At 40.4% G+C, this 18573-nt stretch overlaps 1 protein-coding gene across 2 annotated transcripts in view; it reads left to right on the plus strand.

The window, feature by feature from the left end:
• The window catches only part of ARSB (arylsulfatase B), a 180076-nt gene that overhangs the window by 101786 nt on the left and 59717 nt on the right, over window positions 1–18573 (plus strand). For both annotated transcript variants that reach the window (XM_025296367.3, XM_044925446.2), the window contains exon 7: window positions 15628–15698. In XM_025296367.3, coding sequence (XP_025152152.2) covers window positions 15628–15698 — 71 coding nt within the window. The remainder of the gene's footprint in view (window positions 1–15627; window positions 15699–18573) is intronic.

An 18573-nucleotide genomic window follows, 5' to 3' on the forward strand; every position in this document is an offset into this window, starting at 1 on the left:
GGACATAGACTTGGATCACCATGATATTGAATGGTTTGCCTTGGAAATGAACAGAGATCATTCTGTCGCTTTTGAGATTGTATCCAAGTACTGCATTTCAGACTCTTTTGTTGACCATGATGGCTACTCCATATTTTCTAAGGGATTCCTGCCCACAGTAGTAGATATAATGGTCCTCTGAGTTAAATTCACCCATTCCAGTCCATCTTAGTTCGCTGATTCCTAGAATGTCAATGTTCACTCTTGCCATCTCCTGTTTGACCCCTTCCAATTTGCCTTGATTCATGGACCTGACATTCCAGGTTCCTGTGCAATATTGCTCTTTACAGCATCGGACCTTGCTTCTATCACCAGTCACATCCACAACTGGGTATTGTTTTTGCTTTGGCTCCATCCCTTCATTCTTTCTGGAGTTATTTCTCCACTGATCTCCAGTAGCATACTGGGCACCTACCGACCTGGTGAGTTCCTCTTTCAGTTTCCTATCATTTTGCCTTTTCATACTGTTCATGGGGTTCTCAAGGCAAGAATACTGAAGTGGTTTGCCATTCCCTTCTCCAGTGGACCACATTCTGTCAGACCTCTCCACCATGACCCACCCATCTTGGGTCGCCCCACAGGGCATGGCTTAGTTTCACTGAGTTAGACAAGGCTGTGGTCCATGTGATCAGATTGGCCTGTTGTCTGTGACTGTGGTTTCCGTCTGTCTGCCCTCTGATGCCCTCTCTCAGTGCCTACCTCTTACTTGGGTTTCTCTTACCTTGGACGTGGGGTCTCTCTTCATGGCTGCTCCAGCAAGGCGCAGCTGCTGCTCCTTACCTCAGACGTAGGGTAGCTCCTCCCAGCCGCCGCCCCTGGCCTCGGGCGCCGGTAGCTCCTCCTGGCCGCGCTTCTGCACCATCGCAGCTGCCTGCCCTTGAATTGTTCTGGGCTCCAAAATCACTGCAGATGGTGACTGCAGCCATGAAATTAAAAGACACTTTCTCCTTGGAAAGAAAGCTATGGCCAACCTAGACAGCATATTAAAAAGCAGAGACATTACTTTGCCAACAAAGGTCCATCTAGTCAAGGCTATGGTTTTTCCAGTGGTCATGTATGGATGTGCTGCTGCTGCTAAGTCGCTTTAGTTGTGTCTGACTCTGTGCGACCCCAAAGATGGCAGCCCACCAGGCTCCCCCATCCCTGGGATTCTCCAGGCAAGAACACTAGAGTGGGTTGCCATTTCCTTCTCCAATGATGAAAGTGAAAAGGGAAAGTGAAATTGCTCAGTCGTATCCGACTCCTAGCGACCCCGTGGACTGCAGCCTACCAGGGTCCTCCATCCATGGGATTTTCCAGGCAAGAGTGCTGGGGTGGGTTGCCATTGCCTTCTCCAGAACGGATGCAACAGTTGGACTATAAATAAAGCTGAGCGCTGAAGAATTGATGCTTTTGAACTGTGGTGTTGAGAGTCTTGAGAATGGGACTCTCTTGAGAGTCCCTTGAACTGTGAGATCCAACCAGTCCATCCTAAAGGAGATCAGTCCTGGGTGTTCATTGGAAGGACTGATGTTGAAGCTGAAACTCCAATACTTTGGCCATCTGATGTGAAGAGCTGACTCATTGGAAAAGATCCTGATGCTGGAAAAGATTGAGATTGGGGGCAGGAGGAGAAGGGAATGACAGAGGATGAGATGGTTGGATGGCATCACTGACTCAATGGACATGGGTTTGGGTAGACTCCAGGAGTTGGTGATGGACAGGGAAGCCTGGCGTGCTGCGGTTCATGGGGTCTCAAAGAGTCGGACACGACTGAGCGACTGAACTGTACTGAATGAAATGACATCAGAGACAACTATATACCATTTTATATAAGTCTTTAAGAGAAGAAGATGGAGAAAAATTATTAATTCTTTTGTTAATAGAGGCACTTGAAGTAAACAGATATTTGTTAATGGATCCTTAAAAATAAGCTGAATGAATGGAAATGTAATATATTTAAAAGGATACTGAGTCCATGTCTACATTTGATGGAGGATACAATTTAGCATACTGGCTGTGAGTGGGGAATTCAGGAGTTTTCCTGAGTTCCAAACCCAGTTCTGTCACTGACCCAAACACATGATCTGGTAAGTCACTCAACTGCTCTGTGCCAAGGTTGTGTCTGTCATAATGTAGAAGATTAAATGAGATATTACATGCAAAACATTTGGAATGGTGTGAAGCACACAATAAATGCTCTCTAAATTCTAGCTACTATTATTCAAACGAACTTGGCCGAAACAACCTCCACTCCTCATTCCCGAGTGGCTCGGTGGTAAAGAATCCACCTGCCAATGCAGGAGATCCTGGTTCAATCCCTGAGTCAGGAAGATCCTGTGGAAGAGGAAATGGCAACCCACTCCAGTATTCATGCCTGAAAAATCCCATGGACAGAGGAGCCTGGGGGGCTACAGTCCATGGGATCACAGAGTCGGACATGCCTGAGCATGTGTGCCATACCAGTGGGCACGTTACAGCTCTTTGTCTTTGCATAAATCTTCCTGTCGTGGCACTTACTCCCGTGACCATTATCGTCTGCTAGGGCAGGTAGTGAGCATTGTGCAGGAAGAAAGAATCTCTGAACAGTCCCCTAGGGGCCTAGCTTAAAGAAGCTGATTAGATGGCTCTGTTTCGTTCCTATCAGCCTGGAGCCCAAACATTTGCCCTAATAAAAACACCTGCCATAATAAAATCAGGGCATTTCATGACCTGGTGTGATTACTGGAAAATCATTTTCCATGAACATCATCAGTCATTATTTTTAGACTTACATTTTGCAAATGTAATCAACAGTTTAATGAAGATAATATTGCACATACAGCTAAACTATACCATATGCTTAATTCGAAACATTGGGGAAATTCCTAGATAACAAATTGCAGTGTATCCTTTTTTATATGCAGTTCATGAGTGGACTGTGTGACTTGGCTGTATTTGATACTGATGCTTTTCTCAAAAGAGACTTTCACTTGGAAAAAGTTATAGCTACATCAGTGCATTTCTAAGGGGAACTCTTGCCAAGAAAGAGGGAAAGATAGGATTATTAATGTTCCATTGTTTTACATATTATTCATGTAGCTTATCTAGGCTATAGTCTTGTATCAGTGATTATATTCTTTCCATGTTTACAGAGTCAGGATCTGAATTCTGCAACAAAAGGTGTTGTCATTGTTTTTAAGCTACCAGCTTATTCAGTTCAGTTCAGTCACTCAGTCATGTCTGACTCTTTGCAATCCCATGGGCTACAGCACACCAGGCCTCCCTGTCCATCACCAACTCCCAGAGTTTACTCACACCCATGTCCATTGAGTTGGTGATGCTATCTAACCATCTCATCCTCTGTCGTCCCCTTCTCTTCCTACCTTCAGTCTTTCCCAGCATCAGGGTCTTTTCCAGTGAGTCAGTTCTTCACATCAGGTGGCCAAAGTATTGGAGTTTCAGCTTTAGCATCAGTCCTTCCAATGAACACCCAGGACTGATTTCCTTTAGGATGGACTGGTTGGATCTCCTCACAGTCCAAGGGACTCTCAAGAGTCTTCTCTAACATCACAGTTCAGAACATAAATTCTTCAGCCCTCAGCTTTCTTTGTAGTCCAACTCTCACATCCATACATGACTACTGGAAAAACAATAGCTTTGACTAGAAAGACCTTTGTTGGCAAAGTAATGTCTCTGCTTTTGAATATGCTGTCTAGGTTGGTCATCACTTTTCTTCTAAGGAGTAAGCGTCTTTTAATTTCATGACTACAGTCACCATCTGCAGTGATTTTGGAGCCCAGAAAAATAAGGTCTCTCACTATTTCCACTGTTTCCCATCTATTTGCCATGAAGTGATGGGATCAGATGCCATGATCTTAGTTTTCTGAATGTTGAGTTTTAAGCCAACTTTTTCACTCTACTCTTTCACTTTCATCAAGAGACTCTTTAGTTCTTCACTTTCTGCCATAAGGGTGGTGTCATCTGCATTATCTCTGGTTATTGATATTTCTCCCATCAATCTTGATTCCAGCTTGTGCTTCATCCAACCCAGCGTTTCTCATGATGTACTCTGCATATAAGTTAAATAAGCAGGGTGACAATATGCAGCCTTAATGTACTCCTTTCCTGATTTGGAACCGGTCTGTTGTTCCATGTCCAGTTCTAACTATTGCTTCCTGACCTGCATACAGATTTCTTGGGAGGCAGGTCAGGTGGTCTGGTATTCCCATCTCTTGAAGAATTTTCCACAGTTTGTTGTGATTCACACAGTCAAAGGCCTTGGTGTAGTCAATAAAGCAGATGTTTTCCTGGAATTCTCTTGCTTTTTCTGTGATCTAACAGATGTTGGCATTTTGATCTTTAGTTCCTCTGCCTTTTCTAAATCCAGCTTGAACATCAGGAAGTTCACGGTTCGCATATTGCTGAAGCCTGGCTTGGAGAATTTTGAGCATTACTCTGCTAGCATGTGAGATGAGTGCAATTGTGCGGTAGTTTGAGCATTCTTTGGCTTTGCCTTTCTTTGGGATTGGAATGAAAACTGACCTTTTCCAGTCCTGTGGCCACTGCTGAGTTTTCCAAATTTGCTGGCATATTGAGTGCAGCACTCTCACAGCATCATCTTTCAGGATTTGGAATAGCTCAACTAGAATTCTATCACCTCCACTAGCTTTGTTCGTAGTGATGCTTTCTAAGGCCCACTTGACTTCACATTCCAGGATGTCTGGCTCTAGGTGAGTGATCATACCATTGTGATTATCTGAGTCATGAAGATCTTTTTTGTACAGTTCTGTGTATTTTTGCCACCTCTTCTTAATATCTTCTGTTTCTGTTAGGTCTATACCATTTCTGTCCTTTATTGTGCCCATCTTTGCAGGAAATATTCCCTTGGTATCTCTAATTTTCTTAAAGAGATCTCTAGTCTTTCAGTACTCACTATATAGCCCAAGCACTTTGCATATGTTTCCCTGCTTAATCCTCATACAACCTTGTAAATAGGTACTTTTATCCACCTCCTGTTAGAGAGAAAAACAAGGCTCAAGTGTATATAATCTTGTGGAGTTGAGATGCAGACCCTGAAAGGCTACGCTCTTAAAGACAGTGCAGGGCTTCACATGAGACAGTGAAGCCTTCAGAAATGGTGGAGGGGAGGCCGTAAAGCACGGAAGCAATTGACACTGTCCACTTTCTAGTGCTTTCTTTGTGTGGAAATGAAACTTTTGGAAAGTGTGATATCCAAAAGAATCATGAAAAACCACAATAATTGTAGTTATAAATACGTATCAATAGATATGTTAGAAGATAAAAGTTACCACGGTATAACATGGTATAACAGTGATCAATCCCAGGAACATTTAATGAGTTTTATTTGGCCATTATTTATTCTACAAAGATTGTGATGATTATACAGTTGATATTGCTGAGAACTGTTTTGAATATAGAAAACATTTCCCCCACCCCATAGCTCACTTTGTTACACACACCTTTATGGAAGAAATTGTATCATATGCTAAAAGTTTGTGTTCAAGGTACTTATTCAAGGGCATATAAAAGAAATGGATGTAGGAAGTTATCAATATCCTTCATCGAAAGGATGAATGAAGTTTCCTTCCTTTCAAGAAGGAAAGGAAGTCTTATAGAATTATACATGGGCTCATTACATAAATATCCTAAAAGCTTAGCCCTCATCTTTTTGTTGAAAAAAAAAAAAAAATCAAGAATTTAGAATATGTAATCAGATGTGGTGCCCTCAGATAGCAAGGCTTGAGATCGGTGATTCTCATCCTAAACTGTGTGGGAGAATCAGCTGTATTTATGTGTACATATGTGTATGTTTTGGAGAAGGCAATGGTACCCCACTCCAGTACTCTTGCCTGGAAAATCCCATGGACAGAGGAGCCTGGTGGGCTGCAGTCCATGGGGTCGCTAAGAGTCAGACACAACTGAGTGACTTCACTTTCACTTCTCACTTTCATGCATTGGAGAAGGAAATGGCAACCCACCTCAGTGTTCTTGCCTGGAGAATCCCAGGGACTGGGGAGCCTGGTGGGCTACCGTCTATGGGGTCGAACAGAGTCGGACACGACTGAAGCAACTTAGCAGCAGCAGCAGCATGTGTATGTTTGTTATTGAAGTATAGTTACTGTACAATATTATATAAATTATAAGTATATACTTTATATAATAGAGATTAAATTATAAGTATATAATTTATATAACAGATTCACAATTTTTGTAGAGATTCATAATTTTTGAAGGTTATTTTCCACTTATAGCTATTATAAAATGTTGGTTATATCCCCTATGTTGTACAATGTATTCTTGTAGCTTGCATACAAGAATACTATACATAATAGCTTTTTTTTTTTTTTTAAGAATACTATACATAATAGTTTGTACCTCCAGTCCCTCCTTCCCTCTCCCCACTGACAACTGCTACTTTGTTCTTTTGTTCTCTATGTCTGTGAGTCCACTCCTTTCTTGTTATATTCACTAGTTTGTTGTACTTTTTTATTTTTAAATTGAAGTATAGTTGATTTACAATATTGTATTGGTTTCTGATGTACAGCAAAGTGATTCATATATGTATATGTATATATTTTTCTTTTTCAAATTCCTTTCCATTATAGGTTATTACAAGATACTGCATGTAGTTCCCTGTGCTGTATAGTAGGACCTTGTTGTTTATCTGTTTTATGTATGGTCAGTTCAGTTCAGTCGCTCAGTTGCGTCCGACTCTTTGCGACCCCATGAATCGCAACACACCAGGCCTCCCTGTCCATCACCAACTCCTGGAGTTCACCCAGACTCACGTCTGTTGAGTCAGTGATGCCATCCAGCCATCTCATCCTCTGTCGTCCCCTTCTCCTCCTGCCCCCAATCCCTCCCAGCATCAGGGTCTTTTCCAGTGAGTCAACTCTTCGCATGAGGTGGCCAAAGTACTGGAGTTTCAGCTTCAGCATCAGTCCTTCCAAAGAAATCCCAGGACTGATCTCCTTTAGGATGGACTGGTTGGATCTCCTTGCAGTCCAAGGGACTCTCAAGAGTCTTATTCAACACCACAGTTCAAAAGCATCAATTCTTCGGCGCTCAGCCTTCTTCACAGTCCAACTCTCCCATCCATACATGACCACAGGAAAAATCATAGCCTTGACTACACAATGGTAGTTTGTATCTAACAGTCCCAAACTCCTCACTGACCCCTCCTTACCCCTTTCCCTTTTAGTCACCATAAATATTTTTTCTGTGTCTGTGAGTCTGTTTCTGTTTTGTATATAAATTCATTTGTATAATTTTTTAGATTCCGCATATAAGTGATACCACATTTTTGTCCTCTGTCTTACTTCACTTAGTATGGTATCCATGTTGATGCAAACAGCATTATTTCATTCTTTTTTATGACTATGTAATATTCTGTTGTGTAATACATATCCATATATGCCACATTTTGTTTATGTACATATGTATTCATCTGTCAGTAAACACTAGGTTGGTTCTACGTCTTGGCTATTATAAATAGTGCTGCTATGAACATTGGGCTGCTATCTTTTTGAATTAGAGTTTTCATCTTTTCAGGATATATGCCCAGGCACGGGATTGTTGAATCGTATTGCCACTCTATTTTTAGCTTTCTAAGGAACCTCTATACTGTTTTTCATAGTGGCTGCACCAATTTACATTCTAACCAGCAGTGTAGAAAGGTTTGCTTTTCTCCACACCCTCTCCAACACTTATTATTCTTAAGACGTTTTAATGATAATCATTTTGACCAGTGTGATGTGATGCCTTATTGTGGTTTTGATTTGTGTTTCTCTAACAACTAGCGATACTGAGCATTTTTTCATGTGCCTATTGACCATTTTTATGTCTTCTTTGGAGAAATATCTGTTTAGGTCTTATGCCTACTGTTCAATTGCGTTGTTTGGTTTTTTGTTACTGAATTATATACCGAGTTTGTATATTTTGGAAATTAAGCCCTTGTCAGTAGCATCATTTGCAAATATTTTATCCCATTATATAGGTTGTCTTTTCATTTTATTGATGGTTTTCTTTGCTGCAAAAGCTTATGTTTGATTAGGTCCCATTTGTTTCTTTCTGCTTTCATTCACTGCCCTGGGAGACTGACCTAAGAAAATATTGGTACAATTTATATCAGAGAATGCTTTGCCTATATTATCTTTTAGGAATTTTATGGTATCATGTCTTCTATTTAAGTCTTTAAGGAATTTTCAGTTTATTATTGTGTATGGTGTGAGGGAGTATTCTAACTTCAGTGATTTACATGCAGCTGTTCAGCTTTCCCAGCACCACTTGCTGAAGTGCTGTACTTTTTAAGACTCCACGCAGAATGGTATCATACAGTATTTGTCTTTCTCTGTCTTACTTCACTTAGCATAATGCCTTTCAGGTCCATCCATGTTGTTACAAATGGCAAAATGTCTCTCTTTTTTAGGGTTGAATAGTATTCCATTATGTATATCTACCACATCTTTTTTATTCATCCATGTGATGGTGAAAACTTACTTCCATATCTTGGCAATCATAAATTTGCTGGGTCATATGGTAGTTCTGTTTTTAGTTTTTGAGAAACCTCTATTCTGTTTTCCACCATGACTGTACCAATTTGCACTCCCGCCACAAGTGTATGAGGGTTCCCTTTCTTTGTATCCTCATCAGATTTGTTATTTGTATTCTTTTTGATAATAGCCATTCTGACAGGTGTGAAGTGATATCTCGTTGTGATTTTGATTTGCATTTCCATAATGATTATCGATGTTGAGTATCTTTTCATGCGCCTGTTGACCACCTGCATTTCCTCTTTGGGACAATGTCTATTCACTTCTTCCCACTTTTAAATTGGGAGAATCAGTTGTGTTTTTGACAAGGATGCCAATATAGTTCAATTGGGAAGAACAATCTTTTCAATAAATATTACTGGGATACCTAGATATTCACATACAAAAGGATGAAATTAGATTCCTACCTCACAGAATACACAGAAATTAACTTAAAATGGATAATAGACATGAAAGTAACAACTAAAATTATAACAGTTTTAGAAGAAAACATAAGAGTAAAACTCTGTGACTTTGGATTAGGCAGTTTCTTAGAAAAAAATACCAAAAAGCAACAAAAGAAAAGACAAGTTGTTCTAAACCAAAATTTTAAACTTTTTTTTCTGCAAATGATACTATCAAGAAAGTAAAAAAACAACTCACAGAACTGGAGAAAATATTAGCAAATCATATATCTGATATAGGACTTGTGTTCAGAACATATTAAGAATACTTGCAGTCAATCATAAACAGATGAATAGCCCATTTTTAAAATGAGCAAACGATCTGAATAGACATTTCCTCCAAAGAAGTTGTATAAATGATCAATATACACATGAGAAGGAAAATGTAAATCAAAACTACAGTGAAATACCACTTCATACCAGCTAGGATGGCTGTAATAAAGAAGACAGACATTTATAAGTACCACTAAGAAGAGGATAGGGAGAAATTGGAATGCTCATACATAGCTAGTAGGAGTGTAAGATGGTGCAGCTGCTTTGGAAAATAGTTTAGCAGGTCCTTAAAAGTTTAAATATATAAAGTAGATGTAGCAAGTCTACTCTTAGATACACCCCCAAGAGAAATTAAAACAAATGTCTGTACAAAATCCTTTACATAAGTATTCATAATAGGCAAAAAAATGTAGAAACAACTCAAATGTCCATAAAATGATGAGTAGATAAAGACATTATGATATATCCATACGATGACTATTATTCAGCCATTTAAAAGGAAGATGTACTGATATATGCTATAAAATGGATGTACCTTGAAAACATTATAAATCATATGGTTTGTAAGTTATATTTCAGTAAAGCTAATGTGACAAAATAATCAACTTGGATACTTTTGTAAATCTTTATGCCCAAGCTGAACCCCAGAGCAATGAGATCGTCGTTCTCTTATGGTGAAACTCAAGCATCAGTATTTTTTAAAGTTCCCCAGGTGATTGCATTGTGTAGCCAAGATTGAGAATCACAGCTCTAGAATCAGCTCTAATCTAAATGAGCTTCTATTTTAGGGAACTCTAGAAAAGTTCAGATCCCAGTAAGAGGACTCCGGGAAATTTCGACCAGTCTCGCTACTCAAAGTGTAGTCCTCAGACCAGTATCACTGGGGACCCTATTAAAAATGTAGATTCCTGGACAGCCTTCGCCCTGGCTCTAGTAAATCAGAATCCACAATTTAACAAAAGCCGCAAGTAAATCTAAAGTTTGAGAAGCATTGCCCCAGGTCAGTGATCGCAATCTTGGCTGCGTGTTGGAACCATCTGGGAGTTATACTGACGCCTGGGCTCCACCCCCAGTGATGCTACTGGCATCTGGATTTAGAAGCTTCTAGGTGATTTTAATGTGATACAAATTGAGAATAACGGGTATAAACGTACTGTTTGGGGACATTTAGTAACAAAAAGAAGAAAAGATAAGATATTTTAAAATAAAATATATATATTTTTTAACATAAAGGACTGAGGAACATGCATAAATAAATGGAGATCATTGATGTCAAAAATTTCCTGAAGTGCAGGGAAGGAATGGGAGTAAGACAATAGTAGAGAAGGTTTGCCCTAAAAAGACATTGAAAAGTAAAAAAAAAAGACCAAGCATTTTCTCCTCCAGGTACAAGAGCGAGATCTCTTTTTATAATGTATGATTATTGGAGACTATGCAAATTTAAGTGGCCAAGGATCTGTGGTTCTTGAGAGAAGAGTGTTTTTAAATTGTACTGGAAAATGTTCAGCAGCTACTTACTGAACTTTTCTGTTTTTTTGCTCTTTAAAAAAGAGTGTTAATATATGAATTCAGCAGTAGATAATCCTTCCCAATAACCAGGGTACCAGTGTCCCAGTATTGGTGTCCAGTCTCTCAGTTCTGGGGAGATTGAATGCCTACAGGCAATGGGAGCTGAGCTGGGCAGGAGGTGCTCTTCCTGGGCATGAAGGACTCCCCTCGCCAACAATGGGCCTGACCTTGTTACGACCAGAGTCTCTCTACCCTCACTGGTCTTTGCAGAATCATGACTCTAAAGTGTCTCCTAGACAGAGTCACAAAGCTCGCAGAGTTGGTCTTCGTGATCTCTCATTTCACCCCCCTCCACCAGCCTTAGTCTCCACGTGCTCTTCCCCAGGTGACTTGAGTCTACTGTGTTTCAGCATCAATATACGGCACCCTTGTCTCCATTGAAATGAGCCACGTGGGTTCTGTGCCTTCAGGAGTGGGGGTGTGTGTGCGTGGGGGTGTGTGTGCGCACGCGTGTGTGTGCATGTGTGTGTGTGTCTGAGTGTCAGTGCTCTAGTGATGTGTACTAACCTAGTGTGTAACTGTTAAAGGAAACCCACAGCCCCTTTTCCTCCTCCTCCTCCAGCTTTTCTGCCTCCCTCCTTTCTCCCTAACATCTCCCTCTCTTTTTTCTCTTATTCCCTCCATCGTAGGCACTCAGACCCTGAACCCTTTACCAAAATGAAAGAAGTGACGTATGTGTTGAGACTTGAGAACCAACCCAGTGACCATAATACCTTTACTGTGTTTTCTACCTTTTGTTAAAGGCAAGTCTGATCTTAAACATACCAGGACATTTCTACATGCTGAGAGGGAAATCACATGATCAGTTATTACCAGTATGTGATAGCATGAGTGAGTAGCGTGCAATTAAATTCCAAAAATCAACTAATGTGTTTAAACACTGCAGGTACAACGTAGTTATGGGTCATTTTCCTGTCTTTAAATTCCCCAATTCTGTAAACTATCTGAGTTTTCTCTTTTCATGCTTTTTAAAGTCTTTATGAAATAATAAAAATGTTCACAAGCTATATACTACCTTAAAAAGAATCTTAAAATTTTTCTGGTTACAATAATGACGCATGCCAGTTGTATAAAGCACTGTCGGAAGTCTTGTAGTTTCCCAACCTATCCCCCCGTCCCAGCTAATAGTTTGGTGTACATTTTATCATATTTCCATTATCACCATCCTCCCTTTACATGTATGTATGCATTTTTTAAAAAATCCACCTGGAGATATTTCTAAAATCCATCACTTTCCAAAGGACTAGCCCCAGGGAATAGGTACATGAGCTTGTCTAAGGGTTTTAATAACTTCTCATATTTTGATGTGGGGTAACCTTTGCCAACAAAGGTTCGTCTGGTCAAGGCTATGGTTTTTCCTGTGGTCATATATGTGGTATAGATGTGAGAGTTGGACTGTGAAGAAGGCTGAGCGCCAAAGAATTGATGCTTTTGAACTGTGGTGTTGGAGAAGACTCTTGAGAGTCCCTGGGACTGCAAGGAGATCCAACCAGTCCATTCTGAAGATCAGCCCTGGGATTTCTTTGGAAGGACTGATGCTGAAGCTGAAACTCCAGTACTTTGGCCACCTCATGCGAGGAGTTGACTCATTGGAAAAGACTCTGCTGCTGGGAGGGATTGGGGGCAGGAGGAGAAGGGGACGACAGAGGATGAGATGGCTGGATGGCATCACTGACTCGATGGACGTGAGTCTCAGTGAACTCTGGGTGTTGGTGATGGACAGGGAGGCCTGGCGTGCTGCGATTCATGGGGTCGCAAAGAATTGGACACAACTGAGCGACTGAACTGAACTGAACTGAACCCAAAGTTTGGGCTTCCCAGGTGGCTCTAGTGGTAAAGAACCCGCTTACCAATGCAGGAGGCTTAAGAGACATGGGTTCGATCTCTGGGTCAAGAATATCCCCTGGAAGAGGGCATAGCAACCCACTCCAGTATTCTTGCCTGGAGAATCCCATAGACAGAGGAGCCTGGCAGTCCATAGGGTCTCAAAGAGTCAGACATCACTGAAGATACTTAGCACACACGCAACCCAAGATTTATGATAATTCAGTTCCTTTAAATGTACATGTAGTTTTCTTTACTTGTTTAATAACTTGAAGTCTCTAATGGTATTTGGTTATTGTTTAAATCACTTGTCTTATTTTGTACTTCCTTGGCTTATATCTCTGACCACGTCCTTATCAAAATATCCTGATTAGTAGATTTTAAAAGGTAGCATCACTGCATACGTGACTTAAGAAGGTTGGTTGACTTTTGTTTTTTTCACTCCTATCTGCATCATGAGATTCTACCTGTGATGATTTTCCCCAGCAAATAATTCATCACTGGGATTACTCACAACCTTTAGTTTCAAAATTCATCTCTTGCTATTAAGTTTCATTATTTTGCAATATCTGTGGCTCTTCTGAATAATGAAAAAATGAAATGAATGATATACAGATAAATTCCCTTTAAAAATTATTGGAAAAATATCTTTTATTTAACCATGCCTAGTACTTTGGGGTTGGAGAAGGCAATGGCACCCCACTCTAGTACTCTTGCCTGGAAAATCCCATGGACGGAGGAGCCTGGTGGGCTGCAGTCCATGGGGTTGCTAAGAGTCGGGCACGACTGAGCGATTTCACTTTCACGTTCCACTTTCATGCACTGGAGAAGGAAATGGCAACCCACTCCAGTGTTCTTGCCTGGAGAATCCCAGGGATGGCGGAGCCTGGTCGGCTGCCGTCTGTAGGGTCGCACAGAGTCAGACACGACTGAAGCGACTTAGCAGCAGCAGCAGCAGCAGTGAGCCCTACTTATAAAGATGAGAAATCTGGGAGTTCCTCCACCTTCTTTCTTCCCTTTTTTTTTTTTTTTTTTTTGGATTGAATGAACTCTGTTTTGTTTTAGTCCAGAAAAGTCATACCTTTGTTTCTAAGTTACCTAAAATTTCAACATGTAAATTTTACTTTGCTAAAATCTAAACTTAATGAATAGTTGTATCCTCTTCCAAATAATACAAAGACTTTCAAATGTTTTTATTCTGATTTTCCCTCTTGACTTACTTGCTATTTTTACAACCAGATTTTAGCTCTGTTTGCTTGCCTTTTTTAACCTCACTAATCAGCCATCACCATCCTGTTAAGATTTCCTTATATTCATCTTTTTTTTTTTTGCTTATCATCTCTACTTACATTCAGAGCTTCTGGGATGAAACCCTAGTTCCTATCATTTTGGATTGGTTGACAGTCTCCATGATATACAGGTCATTAGTTAAATGTCTCAGGAAGAAAATGAGAAGCCCCAGGAAATAGCCCCCACACATGCACAGAACTGCCCCCAGGCCTAGAAGCATCCCTGTATATTTTCCTACCGCTCTCTAGTTAGAGGGTTTTATGGAGTAGAGAGGAAAAAGGAAATCTTATAGAATCCTGAAGTTAAATATATTCACTTTAAAGGATTGTTTCTTATTCTGAGACTGTATTTGTCCTAACTTTTGTTGCCATTAAAATTACCTTTATTTTGTAAAATAATGGATGGTGATGATAGTTGAAAGTTTTTTTGGTTTTGTTTTTTATTCATGAGGTTTAAGTTTTCCATGCTTGGCAAGTATAACATTGCCGTTCACAACCCAGATTTTTTGAAAATTTATGAGTCCTTGAAATCCTAAACCACTACTGTAGACAACTAACTGTGAGTTTGGTATGTGGACATTGAAGCATGTATTCTTGGTTACATTAGGGGCTTTATTGGTTATTCAGATGTGGACAAATCCTGTAGTATTAGTAGTACTTTGCAACATTTTGTTATATTATCAAGTAGTCCTTCGGAGTCTCCCAATGATTGAAGTTATGTCTAAGAACGTCTTCCATAAGGCTGGGTCTATACCAGCAAAGTGATCTGGGTGCTTTTTGCACACCTTATGTACAACTGGTGATGTTTATGCTCCCAATTTTTTTTAAAAACACTCACAACCAAATATTTGGCCAATAACTTACTATGTGCCTTTCTCATTTGAAACATAAGCAGGTTGAACTGCTCTCCAAGTTTGTTTTCAACACTAATGTGAGTTGTGATTGCATTTGCACATGTGGCAGGATACAGGAAGCTCGGGGCTGGTGCACTGGGATGACCCAGAGAGATGGTATAGGGAGGGAGGTGGGAGGGGGGTTCAGGATGGGGGACACGTGTACACCCGTGGCAGATGCATGATGACGTATGGCTAAACCAATACAATATTGTAAAGTAAAAAATATATATATAAATTAAAAAAAAATAAAAAGTCTTAAAGAGATATAACAATTTCATATGTATTTATATTGCATGTAAGTTTAACACTGTAAATTTAGATGCAGAAGACACTCATTTTTCTCATATGGGCTCATTTAAAAGGCATGCTGCATCTGTGATATGGGCCCTGCCATCTTAGCAGATGCCGTTTCTTCCTTTCCCTGTGGTGTTCAGTGTGGAGCCTACACTGGAGTTCTCATTTCACTGCTGTGACAAATGGTCATGTTTAAATACAGTCACATTATTTATTGCAAAGGGTCACAGAACTCATCTTTGTAATGGTCACGTGCTTGACACTGAACTCAGTCATTGTGACGATGTAGACAAGCGATGACTACTTGAAGATGCACAACCACAGATTTTGGAGGCCTCTGAATTCATGACAGAGTTGTGAACTGGCAGTTTTGTTATTTCCTATAAGTACAAGGAAAGGAAGTATTACAGTTACTCATACCCATTTGAAAGAGGAAATTAACGTTTTCTAAAAACTTCTTTTTTAGTGAAGGAAGCCCGTCCCCCAGAATGGAGCTGCTGCACAATATCGACCCAAACTTCGTAGATATTGCACCATGTGAGTACGTTGCTTATTGCTACCAACTTAAGTCTCTTTGGTTACAAAGATGGTTTTATTGCCTCGTGGCTCTCTAGCCTAATTCTCCTTTTCCACTTGAGTTTGCTATAAAAGTAAACATTTCTCCATGGCTCCTGTGGCTCCAATGTCACTGGGCTTTGTTGACACACACGGCGAATGCTGCTAACGAGCTATGTGACCTTCTAAGCCAGTCCCCTCCCCGAGCCCCAGCTTTCCCATCTGTAAAAGGAGAGCCTGTTGCTGCCCTATATATACATTCTTCAGTGCCGTTTTTCTACATTCTGTATATGTGCGTTAGAATATGATATTTATCTTTCTCTTTCTGACTCACTTCACTCTGTATGATAGGTTCTAGTTTCATCCACCTCATCAGAACAGACTCAAATGCATTCCTTTTATGGCTGGGTAATATTCCATTGTGTATATGTACCACAACTTCTTTATCCATTCATCTGTCGATGGGCATCTAGGTTGCTTCCGTGTTCTAGCCATTGTAAATAGTGCTGCATTGAACATTGGTGTATGTGTATATTTTTCAATTTTGGTTTCCTCAGGGTATATGCCTAGAAGTGAGATTGCTGGGTCATATGGTGGTTTTATTCCTAGTTTTTTAAGGAATCTCCATACCGTCTTCCATAGTGGCTGTGATCAATTTACATTCCCACCAACAGTGCAAGAGTGTTCCCTTTTCTCCACACCCTCTCCAGCATTTATTGTTTGTAGACCTTTTGATGATGGCCATTCTGACTGGTGTGAGGTGATATCTCATTGTGGTTTTGATTTGCATTTCTCTAATAATGAGCAGTGTTGAGCATCTTTTAATGTGTTTGCAATGGAGAAACAGACATAGAGAATAGACTTATGGGGAGAGGGGAGGAGAGGGTGAGATGTATGGAGAGAGTAACACGGAAACTTACATTACCATATATAAAATAGATAGCCAACGGGAATTTGCTGTATGGCTCAGGAAACTCAAACAGGAGCTCTGTATCAACCTAGAGGGGTGGGATGGGGAGGGAGATGGGAGGGAGGCTCAAAAGGGAGGGGATATATGTACACCTATGGCTGATTCATGTTGAGGTTTGACAGAAAACAGCAAAATTCTGTAAAGCAATTATCCTTCAATAAAACAATAAATTAAAAAGAAAAAAAGTAAGTCAGAGAAAAGCAAATATTATATATTACTACATATATGTGGGATCTAGAAAAATGATATAGATTATCTTATCTGCCAAGCAGAAACAGAGACACAGACATAGAGCTCAACCATATAGACCCCAAGGGGGAATAGGAGATGGATGAATTGGGAGATTGGGATTGACATATATACACAATTGATACTATGTATAAAATAGGTGATTAATTAAGAAATATTGCTATGATGACAATATCCCCTCAGCTTATCTATAGGTTCAATGCAGTCTCTTTTAAAATAGTGGCTGGGTGCAAGTTGAGAATAATTTTTACATTTTTAAAATTTAATTTTTATTTTAGAGTGGGATGTGCTTGATTTACAATGTTGTGTTGATTTTGGGTGTGCAGCCGCTGGTTCAGTTGTACATATGTGCTTGCACGCTCAGTCGCTTCTGCTATGTCTGACTCTTTGCAGCCCTATGAACTATAGCACCCCCCCCCAAGGCTCCTCTGTCCATATGCTTATCCTGGGAAGAATACTGGAGTGGGCTGCCAGTTTCTCCTCCAGGGGATCTTCCCGACCCAGGGATCGAGCCCATGTTCCTCCATTGCAGGTGGATTCTTTATCACTGAGCCACCTGGGAAGCCCATACGTGTACATGTATCTGTTCTTTTTTTTATTTCTTTTCTCATATAGGTTATTACAGAATACTGAGTGGTTTTTACATTTTTTTTCAGCTTTGTTATTACTTACTTTTAGATCTTTTTGAAAAGTGAACATTGTAGAGGGGGGCTCAAGAGGGAGGGAACACATGTGTGTACCCACAGCTGATTCATGTTGATGTATGGCAGAAACCAACACAATATTGTAAAGCAACTGTCCTTCAATTAACAATAAATGTTTACAAAAAAGGAGACCCCATCTTTGATAAGCCAGTCCCCTCTCCGAGCCCCAGCTTTCCCATCTATAAAAGGAGAACCCATCTCTGAGCCTCCCTGTAACCGTCAGCATAGTGCTGTTATTGCCCCGTTCTTACCTGAGAGTGTCAGAACCTCCTTCCAGAAAACTCAAGGCCAAATCAGTCAGCTTGAGCATGAGCAAAAGGGGTACATCAAGGCTGTATATTGTCACCCTGCTTATTTAACTTATAGGCAGAGTACATCATGAGAAACGCTGGGCTGGAAGAAGCACAAGCTGGAATCAAGATTGCCAGGAGAAATATCAATAACCTCAGATATGCAGATGACACCACCCTTATGGCAGAAAGTGAAGAGGAACTAAAGAGCCTCTTGATGAAAGTGAAAGAGGAGAGTGAAAAAGTTGGCTTAAAGCTCAACATTCAGAAAACTAAGATCATGGCATCCGGTCCCATCACTTCATGGCAAATAGATGGAGAGACAGTGGAAAAGTGGCTGACTTTATTTTTCTGGGCTCCAAGATTGCTGCAGACGGTGACTGCAGCCATGAAATTAAAAGACGCTTACTCCTTGGAAGGAAAGTTATGACCAGCCTAGACAGCATATTAAAAAACAGAGACACTACTTTGCCAGCAAAGGTCCATCTAGTCAAGGCTATGGTTTTTCCTGTGGTCATGTATGGATGTGAGAGTTGGACTGTGAAGAAAGCTGAGCGCTGAAGAATTGATGCTTTTGAACTGTGGTGTTGGAGAAGACTCTTGAGAGTCCCTTGGACTGCAAGGAGATCCAACCAGTCCATCCT

The sequence above is a fragment of the Bubalus bubalis genome, chromosome 11 (genome assembly GCF_019923935.1).
Source record: "Bubalus bubalis isolate 160015118507 breed Murrah chromosome 11, NDDB_SH_1, whole genome shotgun sequence".
Lineage (NCBI taxonomy): Eukaryota > Metazoa > Chordata > Mammalia > Artiodactyla > Bovidae > Bubalus > Bubalus bubalis.